Here is a 12,341-nt window from a genome sequence, read left to right as displayed (position 1 = left end):
GTTCCCACTGACTTCAGTGGGAAGTGCTTCATCCAATAAATACTAGGGCTGCACCGAATCCAGGATTCTGCCTTTTTCAGCAGGATTCGGATTTGGCCGAATCCTTCTGCCCGGCTGAACCAAATCATAATTTGCATATGCAAATTAGGGAGGGGGAGGGAAATCGTGTGACTTTTTGTCACAAAACGAAACATGTTTTCCCCTTCAGGCTGGATCAGTACCAGTCAGTCGGTGCAGTACCGGATCCAGGCCCGGATTTGCGGCAAGGCACATGACTTGGGGCAGCTGGAAAATTGACAATATGTCTAGCCCCATGACAGATTTCAAAATTGAATATGAAAAAAAATCTGTTTGCTCTTTTGAGAAATGGATTTCAGTGCAGCATTCTGCTGGAGCAGCACTATCAACTGATGTGTCTTGAAAAAAAGAAAAAAAAAAACACGTTTTCTGATGACAGTATCCCTTTAATGGCTTACACTAACAGCCCTAGAACAAATGGAGCTGACAGATCATAGATTCCTGCAAACGCCTCTTACATGCTTCTTCTTAAGATGAACACTTTCCTTACAGACTGCAGCAATGTGTAAAAGTGAAATCTTCAGCTGGAAAATGGCAGGTATGACAGTGAGTGGCTGTCAGAGTGCTGTGCTGGTTGCAGGCGTGTGATATGATCTACGCAGCCAAACATCCTTGATTCGGTGTATGGAAATGTTACTACATCTACTCTGCTCTCTGGCAGTACATGAAGGTGGAACAATGACATCTTGGTGGCCATGGTGTAACGAATGACAAAACACAATGCACACGAGTATGAAGGCTGCAGGGACTGGACTGCAGCAGATTCGCTTCTGTGCTACTTTCCTGCCAGTGCAAAGCCCGCGGATTTCTTTTGTAGCCTCCAAAGCCCTCGCTGTCCCACTGATATCTTGCCCCATAACCTTTTCTCTCTCTGGGATAAGAGCTGGAGGAAATGGATGGAAGTGAGCAAGTCAAATGAAAGCCTTAAGAGAATATCCCCCAGATAGACAGGAGTGTGCCTGAGATATCAGGGGCTGTTTTGGGACAATCGCTGCAACCAGTATGCAGAAAATCGCTGTCAGAGACAGAGACGTTTCCCAGGCAGGCGACTGTACAATCACTGGGAAACGCTTGGAAGTCGATTTTATTAATAACTTTGCTTATTGAGACGCTGGAAGCACAGAATGAAAGCTCCCTAAAAGCCCGACACGGACAAGAAAATAATGGGCGTGGCTACGCTTTGTCCAATTAGAACTCAATTTTACAATAAAACTCAGCCAATCAACAGACAGAACACCTTGTATATAAGGAGAAGTGGAAAGTCCAAGCTCCGTGTTTATCTTTTGTAAAAGAACGACAGAGAATCTGCAATGGCTGAAGCCGCCGAATCCGCGCCCGCTCCTCCCCCGGCTGAGCCCGCGGCCAAGAAAAAGAAACAGCAGCCCAAGAAAGCAGCAGCAGCAGCGGGGGCCGCTAAATCCAAGAAGCCCTCGTCTGGACCCAGTGTGTCCGAGCAGATCGTCACAGCCGTGTCCGCTTCCAAGGAGCGCAGCGGGGTGTCTCTGGCAGCGCTCAAGAAGACTCTGGCTGCGGGAGGCTACGATGTGGACAAGAACAACAGCCGCCTCAAGCTGGCTCTCAAGGCTCTGGTCACCAAGGAGACCCTGCTCCAAGTCAAAGGCAGCGGAGCCTCCGGTTCCTTCAAGCTCAACAAGAAGCAGCTGCAGAGCAAGGACAAGGCCGCCGCCAAGAAGAAGGCGCCGCTAGCAGCGGCCAAAGCCAAGAAACCAGCGGCAGCAGCCAAGAAGACAGCCAAGTCCCCGAAGAAGCCCAAGAAGGTCTCGGCAGCCGCCAAGAGCCCAAAGAAGCTCAAGAAACCCGCAAAGGCCGCCAAGAGTCCCGCTAAAAAGCCCAAAGCCGCCAAGCCCAAGAAGGCCACCAAGAGTCCCGCTAAAAAGACCGCCGTCAAGCCCAAAGTTGCTGCCAAAAGCCCCGCAAAGGCCAAAGCAGCCAAACCCAAAGTGGCCAAAGCCAAGAAAGCCGCCCCCAAGAAGAAATGAGCAGCTCGCTCGCTCGCTCACTATAGTGGCCAATTCAACCAAAGGCTCTTTTAAGAGCCACCACACCCCCCTGAAAGAGCTTACAACTTCCCGCGTCTCCTGCTTCTACCACAAGTCTCCCTACATACCGTAATATTTTCTCACTAACACCACTACAAGTTCCCACATGTAGTCGTTTAGTGGTGCCGGCTGCCGCGAGTACCAACTCGGCTTAAACATTCTATTCGGAGGGCGGAGAGAGTTAATGGACGTTGCCGGGAAGCTTTGGGGGGGGGGGAACTGAATTGCGGGAAACCTTGTTGCGAGTTGTATCTGCGCTGCGAGTAACGCGGCGAAAATGTCCCAGTGTAACAATGTGGCAAAGCGCTACTTTTATCCGCTCATTACTGGAAATCTTTAGAGAAGTAACAAACGGCCAGAGGAACACCGAGCTCAGCTGAGAGGATCGTTGGGTTGCCGCCTATTAGTGGGGCGGTGGGGAAAGGAGTAAAGGAGAAGTGGAGCGATTTTGCTGCAAAGGATGTACCAGATAAATAGATAAATACATGAAACCTGCACAAAGTCTATCCCAGCGGAGGCGATTGAGTAGGATCGAATTTCATGGCGGAATGCTGGGGACAAAGCTGTATGTTACTGTACTGTAGCCAGTTAACGCAATCCTTTTGGCGGGCAATCGTGTTCAGTTCAAAATCACACGCCAGCCAATGGCAAGCCGCCAAGTGATTCCTTTGAAACGCTAGGGAATAAGGGGTGGAGTCAGTCCTTGCAGTTCCCTATCAGGTCAAGTAAATCTGTAGAGCAACGGGGATGAGAGCGAGGAAGAGGTTAAAACCCTCGCTTCTGTATTCTGATCAAAACGGCCCTTTTCTATTTCTTGAAAAGGCTGTACCCCTATATGATCTCTTGTATTTCGTACATATCTATAAACCTAAGTCTCGTCTCTAAAGCATTAAAAAGGGTTCGTCACCTTCCAAACTATTTCCAGTTTAGTTGTTTTCAGATGCTTCACTAGAAATGAAGACTTTTTGCAAGCCAATATTAGAAAAACATCACAAATAGAACGGAAGTGTAAAGTTTACATTTTTTACATTCTAAAGTAGCTATGAAAGGAGGGGGTCGCTGACTCTAATTTAGACTCCTTACTAAATTGATACATTTCTTCTGTTTGTCCCTGCAGCGCAGAATCCCTGAGTTTCCTTGATTACAGGCAGCAGTCAGAATTGATACAATAGTTGCTAATTCACCAGCGATGTTGCTGAAATTTGCATCAACCAATTGTTATACCCAAATGTTGCAAAGTTGTAACAGTTCAGAATCTGCGCCTGAATAACTGAGCTGCCAGACTGAAAGGCCAGGGACATTCACGTTTTTAAACTTCAACTTTAGAAAAACAATAAAAAATAGAAGGTAATTGAAGAAAGTCTTTATTTCTGGTGAGCAATGTGAAAACAACTAGATTGGAAAAGGTGTTTGGAAGGTGAACAACCATTGTGTTACATGGAGCACAACTAGAGAGCAGGTAGAGACCACCCGCTTATACTCCACTTCATATCTGACGCCAAAGGAAATCCACCGGAGCCCTCCAGAAAGCGGATTAATGGCAAAACTGATCCAACTAGAACTCCGGGCCTAGGACTAGGCAGTGATAAGGGTTAACCTAAGGGAGGAACTGATGTGTGTGTGTGTGTGTGTGTGTGTGTGTGTGTGTGTTACAAAGAAATATGTACGTGAAAAACATACACAGGGCAGAGGAATGGAGCAAGCAGGTTGAAGAAGGGCTCCTTTGACTTCTAGCGTAGTTTCCAAAACGTCATCAGCCAGCAGCAGGGGTGGCTTTGAAATGGTTTCCTTGGAACTACTCTGTGGCCATGTCATGGTTTAAAAGGCTACCAATGGATTTAGCCAATTCTGTACGGGTTTATAAAGGAGCTTCTTCATTTTGGGCGGGCTCAGTGGAATCAGCAGCGTGTTCTCTTTGCCCCAAGAAGCTGAATGGGCCGCGCTGGTAAGGATCACAAGTGCAGGCTTGGAGTTGTCGGTGCCTCATCTGTTGTGTTCTAATGCGTGGACTGAAACAACGGTGAGCTAAAGCCATCAAGTGAAAACCGTCAGAAGCGTTGTGGTCTTTTGTTCTATATGAAAAGAGCCAAATCCTGTTTTTAGGCAAATACTGCACGGAGTAAGGAAGGCTTCAGACGTTAAACTATAACGCCGTGGCGCTAAAGCCTCTTCACAGAAGGGTGTTTGTAAATCTTCTAGATAGAAGTTGAATGTAAATACTAAGCGACTCTGGATGAAAGTGGAAGTAGGTGCAGCCCTTGTACAGAGGAGGTGGGTGGCTCTGAAAAGAGCCTTTGGGTTTGTGGGGCAGGGAATGGGGAGAGAGAGATTACTTGGCGCTGGTGTACTTGGTGACGGCCTTGGTGCCCTCGGACACGGCGTGCTTGGCCAGCTCCCCAGGCAAGAGCAGGCGGACCGCGGTCTGGATCTCCCGGGAGGTGATGGTGGAGCGCTTGTTGTAGTGAGCCAGGCGGGAGGCTTCCCCTGCGATGCGCTCGAAGACATCGTTAACAAAGGAGTTCATGATGCTCATGGCCTTGGAAGAGATGCCGGTATCGGGGTGCACCTGCTTGAGCACTTTGTACACGTAGATGGCGTAGCTCTCTTTCCTGCTCTTCCTACGCTTCTTGCCATCCTTCTTCTGGGTTTTAGTGACGGCTTTTTTGGAGCCCTTCTTTGGGGCTGGAGCGGATTTGGCGGGTTCAGGCATGTTCAGCAACTAGACAGGATGAGTCTATAAAGCAAACGATGAAGTGCTGCTCCGGCTGCAGCTGCTTTTATACCCTGCCCATGTAAAGCAGGCTGCGCCGTGACACTGATTCCCATTGGCTGGCTCTGTGGCATGACGTCAAAGCGCAGCTTTTCTCCAGACGATTGGTGGTAAGTAAAGCTTGTGTTTCGTTGGCTGCGAGGAAGCCTAACCAATCGGCAGAGAGAAGGACTCTCGCTGCTGACTATAAAAAGCAAAGTGCGCGCTACACTGTATCGTTGAATCATTTTGTCTAACGAAGTCGTTTGAAGCATGTCAGGAAGAGGCAAACAAGGCGGAAAGACCCGGGCCAAGGCCAAGACTCGCTCATCTCGGGCCGGCCTTCAGTTCCCAGTCGGCCGTGTTCACCGGCTCTTGAGAAAAGGCAATTATGCCGAGCGGGTGGGAGCCGGAGCTCCAGTCTACCTGGCCGCGGTGCTCGAGTATCTGACCGCCGAGATCCTCGAGTTGGCCGGCAACGCTGCCCGGGATAACAAGAAGACTCGGATCATCCCCAGGCACCTGCAGCTCGCCGTGCGCAACGACGAGGAGCTCAACAAACTGCTCGGAGGGGTCACCATCGCCCAGGGCGGTGTCCTGCCCAACATCCAGTCTGTGCTGCTCCCCAAGAAAACCGAGAGCGCCAAATCTGCCAAGAGCAAGTGAGCTCTCCCCTCCAAAAATACTACTGCCCTGACCACTCACCCAAAGGCTCTTTTCAGAGCCACCCACTTCATCTAAACAGCGCTGTATAGCCCCGTGTGTGTCTAAATAGTGAGAATAAATTGTGACACATAAGAGGGTTTCCCTTGTACACTTTTTCCTCACTTGATTGCCAGGGAAATGATGTGGTGGGAGAAGGGCAGCTATTTTGCAGAGCATTAGTCCCCTAATACGAGATTTTTGTGATGAGAGAAGAGTGGGACTAGGGACTCCAAGTCCAATCTTCTCAGTGTGAGCAATGAACGCGTGTGTGTGTGTATGCGCAGGGGGAAAAAAAGAAATCCAATAGAACGGTCTGAAAGGGTGTGATTAGTACTCTCGGGACGGGCTGCGAAGTGAAGCCCGATCATCATTGTCGTACAAGTCCATTCAACTACAACAACGTTTTGCCTGAGCTGCGCGAAGTGGCTTGTGCCCGATGGAAGCAGCACAAAAGCCAGGCTGTCGGGTGACCCGGCGCTGCTAGAGCTTGGCTTCTTTTCGAGGATTAGCTATATAAAGTGATAGGAACCCCCCTCCACCTCGATTAAGGGAACAAGGATTTCACTGGCTGCCGCCTGGTAATTGTGTGTTGATATTTGTACATGGGGGAAGATGTGTGAAGCCCTAATAACAGTGGAGCACAGCTGATTGTCAGACAGTGTTGGTGGCTCTGAAAAGAGCCTTTTGTGTGAGTGAGCGATGGAGACGGGGAGGAGTGATCTAAGCCCTCTCTCCTCGGATCCTGCGGGCCAGCTGGATGTCCTTGGGCATGATGGTGACTCTCTTGGCGTGGATGGCGCACAGGTTGGTGTCCTCGAAGAGCCCCACCAGATAAGCCTCGCTGGCCTCCTGCAGAGCCATGACGGCTGAGCTCTGGAAGCGGAGATCGGTCTTGAAGTCCTGGGCGATCTCCCGGACTAGACGCTGGAAAGGCAGTTTGCGGATGAGCAGCTCGGTGGATTTCTGGTAACGGCGGATTTCCCGGAGAGCCACGGTGCCTGGGCGATAGCGATGGGGTTTCTTGACTCCGCCGGTGGCCGGGGCGCTCTTGCGGGCTGCCTTGGTGGCCAACTGCTTGCGGGGAGCCTTCCCGCCGGTGGATTTGCGGGCGGTCTGCTTGGTACGAGCCATGTCAACAGAAAGCTTTTCACTAACTCCAATACCAGCCTCACGGCCGATTTCTCCCTTTTATTAGAAGCGCCTTAATACCATTGGCTCTTTTTTTAACCACACCCCTCCTTCTTCATCTTTGATTGGTTCTTAGCCGTTTCAAACTGCCCGCTAAAAGTTACAGATTTTAAGCGAGGTACTTTTTCCTCATACAAAACCTTTTTTTTTTTTCTTTTTTCTTTCTCTGCATACTCATTTCCTGAAGTCGACTTGAAATTCCGAAGATCGACCGGGTTTCCTCGTTATTTACTTTCCGGAATAGAAACGGGCGCTGTATGGGGGCTGGGAGGTGTTACTGATTTCACACGGTGGCAGCGCTGAGCTGCAAATGCGAACGCTCAGATCTTTCAATCCCTTCACAATACAAAGAAATGGCCAGTTAGCAGATGAGTTCCAGCCCCAGCCACACCTAGTAGAATACTTGGGGACGAACATGTTGGGCAGGGGAAGCCCAAGTGCTCGTATAGGCTGAAGCTGCTGATCAACGACAAGTTACACACAGACGAATGTGACATAGTGACTGTCACTTGGGCACCAGTTAAATGGACTATATAGTAAAAGACTCAATCGCCATATTAGTGCCCCCTTCCCCTTCCCCTTCCCCCTTCCCCCCCATAACACACTTTGTGCGCTTTACAGAGCGAATGTCCCAGTGTAACAATGTCGAGTGGTATCATATTTACAAATTAGCACGATAGATTTGGCGGGCACTTTACAATGATGGGAAGGTTTGACGCTGAAAAGCACGTTTTAGGAATGACTACTGGAGGTTGACGTTTATCCAATCACGAGTTAACACATCGAACTCGTAGAAGCCGATGGGAAAGGGGCGGGGTGTGCTTGCTGTTCCCTATCAGGTCAGCCCAGTGTGTATATGATTTAGGGTCTGAGCGCCTGGACTCACACATTCGATAAGGACTTTAGTGAGTGAAATCATGTCTGGAAGAGGCAAGGGCGGAAAGGGTCTGGGCAAAGGAGGCGCCAAGCGCCACAGGAAGGTGCTGCGGGATAACATCCAGGGCATCACCAAGCCCGCCATCCGCCGCCTGGCACGCAGAGGGGGAGTCAAGCGCATCTCCGGCCTCATCTACGAGGAGACTCGCGGGGTGCTCAAAGTTTTCCTGGAGAACGTTATCCGGGACGCCGTCACCTACACCGAGCACGCCAAGAGGAAGACCGTCACCGCTATGGATGTGGTGTATGCTCTGAAGCGCCAGGGACGCACTCTGTACGGATTCGGAGGTTAAAGGCTCGCTAAGGTTTTTTATATTTTTCCCCTCATCAAAATAACGGCCCTTTTAAGGGCCACCCACCTATTCCTTCAAAAGGCTGCATCCGTCTATTTAGATCTATTGTTTGAAGTTGTATACCGTAATATCGAAATCTTTCTTATTAACCGCTTGTACAAGAGTCGGTGCCGCCCGCATGTCTTACACAGTGGCTGCTATAGTACCGAGTGGATGGGGAAATAAGGCTGCTTTGCTCATAATGAGGGAGGAGAGGCCAATCGAGCCTCCTTACAATCAAATGCTATAGCTGATGTTCTAGCGGCGGTTTTGTAGCAGCTCAGGAGCCAGAGAAACAGTGGACTGACACGTGATCGCTACAATACAGGCGGCGGCTAAAAACCTGCTCTTTGTGCTGCTGCTGCTGCTGCTGCTGCTACAGGACACGGTCATTTGGGGAAGGGAAGTGTGGATCTGGGATGTGTAGAATCGCAAGAACGTTACAATGCATGGATGATTTTACCAGTGCGATTTCTACTCGCTGACAATAAAATATACACGGTGTAGCCATAGGCATTCGCGGTGTCATTTTGGCGGCCTGGGAGATAAAAAGCGGCTTCTCGCAACTCAAAGGACAAAGGGACTGGTGTTTCTCTTCCTGCTCCGCCCTCACACGGTAAGGACGGGAACTGCAGCCAGACGCTCCCCACTAGCAGACAAGTCTCCTGGATACTACACTGCAATAACTTACTGTTGCACAGTTCAGCAACTATTCATTGTCATACCATCCATAAACTATGAAGAGGCATAGCACATAGCAGCTGTAAAATAAGCACCTCCTATGAAATAATGCAAAGAACTAGAAGTTCTGTGCCAGCAATCCCTTATAAACTCTAATCTTTATACACCACAAGGTGCAGAGCTCTATCAGACATTCATGAGGCCTATATGGGATTATACTAATCTCTTGACCACTTCTAATATACTATCCTGTTATGACCCTGTGGTGTTTATACAACTGGCCTGCAGATGTCACTGTGCTCAAGACTTATACTGGGCATACTTTCTATACAGCTTGTGGTGTTAGAGTTGCCTCCTGTTGTGTAATGCCTGCATGAGTCTGCTAATAAAGCACTGTTATACTCTACTCATCCTTGGCTACCAAAACATAACAAATTGAGGATGAGATGGCTCTTCTACCTCTGCAGCAGGCTGCAGATTTTCTTCCAAACCCTGGTGAGCCTACCATACCTTTAACTGCTTGGATCCGTATGTTTCAAAATTACGTTATTGCTGCTGACCAAGGGGAGATTTCTGCTGCTAGAAAGCTTTACTTATTCACTGCCTGGGAGCAGAGGGACAGCGTATATTCTAGACATTACTATTACCTGATGAGACTTATGAAACTGCACTTACTACTGTAAAGAACTTTTTCATGCCAAGAGTAAATGTGGTTGCTGAAAGATATAAATTCCACCAACGTGGACAACGTAATGGCGAATCCACAGAACAATTTGTAGCAGCTTTGAGAGAGCTGGTTGTTACCTGTGAGTTTGGGAATCTAACAGATGAAATGCTAAGAGACCAAATAGTGGAAAAAACCAACTCACCTCGCGTTCGAGAGAGACTGCTCCTAGAGCAGGATTTAACCCTTGCAAAGGCTATTACAGTTGCTAGCCAAATTGAAACAGCAGTGGCAGTCACTAAAATCATAGGCGGAGGGTGACTTTTTTTTATTTGAGGAGGCTAAAGTTGACCATACACAGACTAACTTACAAGGGGATTTATATAATATATATATATATATATATATATATATATATATATATATATATATATATATATATATATATATATATATATATATATATATATATATATATATATATATACGTATCACCCTACCCTTTTAGCAGCTATCTTGTATGTGTTTAATCCACATGGGGAGGGTTTTAGTAAAAAAATAGCAGGGTTTGCTATGGCATGAGAAGGGTTAATGCTGAGGTAGGACAATTTGCTAAGATCTGCTGTAGTTCTGCTAAAGATGTTCATGAAGTCACTACTACAAATGTCACAGTATTACGTGTGAATAAAGATGACACATTTATTCCAGACAAGTTTATATACACTGTCAGTGTCAGTATTGCTTCTGCTGACAAGGGACACTCCATTAACCTGATGCTTGATACAGGTTCAGCTCTTTCTATACTACCAAAGGAGATTTTCTTGAAATACTTTGCAAAAGATCAGCTTGTTGCACCTGCCCTGAAACTGGTCAGTTACTTAAAGGATCCAATCCCTGTGCTTGGTTGCTTGCGAGCAGGGCCCAAACTAGGGGTAGGCAGAGTAGGCACGTGCCTAGGGCGCAAAGCTGAGGGGGCACCAGGCACGTACCTCCTCTGTCGCCTACCCTGGGTCAGGTCCCGTCTCTCCCCGACTGCCGCTGGGGTTTTGAGCATAAATGCTCTTCTGCGCATGTGCGTAAACACAATCCGCGCATGCTTTGCCTAGGGCACCTGGCCGGGTTGGCCTGGCTCTGCTTGCCAGTGACTGTACAATTTGAATCAAAGACTGCAAAATGTGACTTGTACATTGTGAATAAGGGAACTGCTATACTTGGAAGGGATCTCTTTGCTGCATTAAACCTACAATTAGTTGATGGTCTCATTACTACAGCACCAGTACCTGCCACACAGCCAGTGTCTAAAATGTCACCACAAAGCAACACTTCACTGGGTTGTGCCAAGAACTTTGTACACACAGTTAAGTTGAGACCAGATGTAAAACCAGTACAATTCCCTGATTCAGCATGGGGAAAAACTTGCTATCGATATCGTCGGTCCTTTTACAGATGCTCCTATAGACTGTAGATTTGCTATAACCTTGATAGATTATTACAGTGAACGGCCTGAAATTGCATTTGTTTCTCATATAACATCAGCTACAGTAATAACATTTCTGTCTACAGTCTTCAGCAGAGAAGGTAATCCAAAGGAGTTAATGTCAGACAACGGACCACAGTTTGTCTCATCTGAGTTTGAATCCTTTCTGAGAGAGAGAGAGAGGAATATTGTGCATCGGAAATCGTCAGTGTATTACCCACAAGCAAATGTAGAAAACCAGCAATTCAACAGAAGTCTGAAAGAAACACTACAGACTAGGGATGTAGCGAACTGTTCGCCGGCAAACTAGTTCGCGCGAACTTCGACTGTTCGTGTCCGCCGAATGTTCGCGAACGTCACGCGACGTTCGCCAATAGGCGTTCGCGTCAAAATCGTTCGACCATTCGACCATTCGATCGCTAAAATCGAAGGATTTTCGTTCGAATCGAACGATCGAAGCCATTGGATTGAATGAAATCATTCGATCGAATGGCTTCGATCGTTCGATTCGAACGAAAATCGTTCGATCGAACGATTAAAATCCTTCGATCGTTCGAATCGAACGATTTTCGGATGTTCGAAGTTCGCGAACAGTTCGCGAACTGTTCGCATTTTTTGCCGGTGTTCGCGAACACATAAACGGCAGTTCGCTACATCCCTACTACAGACAGCAAATCTTACTGGGAAATCTTGAAAAGTATTTACAATAGAGTTCCTACCTAACTACTGAGAAATGTGCCATGCAACAACCCAATCATCTCCAGCTGAATAATTACATGGCAGACAGATGCGCACTAAGTTACATGTTGCAGACATCAAACTTCCACAAAATACTGTGCCTACAAAATCATCTACTGCTGACGTTGTCAATTGTCAACAAGCCAAATGCAAGGCTTATACGGACAGAAAACGTGGTGCAAGAGAAGTACACTTTCAGCCTGGATCTTTAGTCAGAATTAAGAAACCAGGACTAATGAAACAAGGACAATCTAAATTTACTACACCACTTGAAGTGAGATGCCAGTGAGGACCATACACATATGAACTGTCTGATGCATATGGAATGCAAGTCGTTTTGCTCCTGTGAGGAATGAGCTCACCATTCTCAAGGCACGTGTTCCGCCATATATCGGCCAGAACTCCCATTAACATTTGACCTCCGCCAAAATGATTTACATAACATCCATATTAACTGTACTGCTGTGACTTTTTTTTTTAATTTACATTTTTGTATCATTTTTGTATCATTTATAACACTTTCTACATAACTTTTGGGTTTGAACCTTACCGAGGAGATCCCCTGGCTGCACAGTAGAAAAAACGAGGTCCCGGTAAGCTTTTATAACCTCTGCTAAAGGGAGAATGCGGCGCGGGGAAACCTGGCCAATCCGAGCTATCCCCTGCTGCCGGTAATACCACCACCCTAACAACCTGCTCGGGGGGGGGGGGTAATTAACCCATGGTGTCCTGT

The 12,341-nt window shown here is 47.6% G+C and overlaps 4 protein-coding genes across 4 annotated transcripts; 3 read left to right on the top strand and 1 right to left on the bottom strand.

Moving 5' to 3' along the window:
• Positions 1–442: 442 nt before the first annotated feature.
• On the top strand, positions 443–2,141 carry LOC121402253 (histone H1A). The gene has a single exon (XM_041588857.1). The coding sequence runs from the start codon at positions 1,389–1,391 to the stop codon at positions 2,076–2,078; it is 690 nt and encodes a 229-aa protein (XP_041444791.1). The 5' UTR covers positions 443–1,388; the 3' UTR covers positions 2,079–2,141.
• Positions 2,142–4,412: 2,271 nt separating this feature from the next.
• On the bottom strand, positions 4,413–4,999 carry LOC121402259 (histone H2B 1.1). Its single transcript, XM_041588863.1, has one exon. It carries the CDS (start codon positions 4,846–4,848, stop codon positions 4,468–4,470), a length of 381 nt encoding a protein of 126 aa, XP_041444797.1. The 5' UTR covers positions 4,849–4,999; the 3' UTR covers positions 4,413–4,467.
• Positions 5,000–5,094: 95 nt separating this feature from the next.
• LOC121402256 (histone H2A type 1) lies at positions 5,095–5,616 on the top strand. Its single transcript, XM_041588860.1, has one exon. The coding sequence runs from the start codon at positions 5,161–5,163 to the stop codon at positions 5,551–5,553; it is 393 nt and encodes a 130-aa protein (XP_041444794.1). The 5' UTR covers positions 5,095–5,160; the 3' UTR covers positions 5,554–5,616.
• Positions 5,617–7,649: 2,033 nt separating this feature from the next.
• LOC121402265 (histone H4) lies at positions 7,650–8,072 on the top strand. The gene has a single exon (XM_041588869.1). It carries the CDS (start codon positions 7,698–7,700, stop codon positions 8,007–8,009), a length of 312 nt encoding a protein of 103 aa, XP_041444803.1. The 5' UTR covers positions 7,650–7,697; the 3' UTR covers positions 8,010–8,072.
• Positions 8,073–12,341: the final 4,269 nt, after the last annotated feature.

This window comes from Xenopus laevis, chromosome 3S, assembly GCF_017654675.1.
Source record: "Xenopus laevis strain J_2021 chromosome 3S, Xenopus_laevis_v10.1, whole genome shotgun sequence".
In the NCBI taxonomy this organism is placed as follows: Eukaryota; Metazoa; Chordata; class Amphibia; order Anura; family Pipidae; genus Xenopus; species Xenopus laevis.
This window is presented reverse-complemented; position numbering and strand designations above follow the sequence as displayed.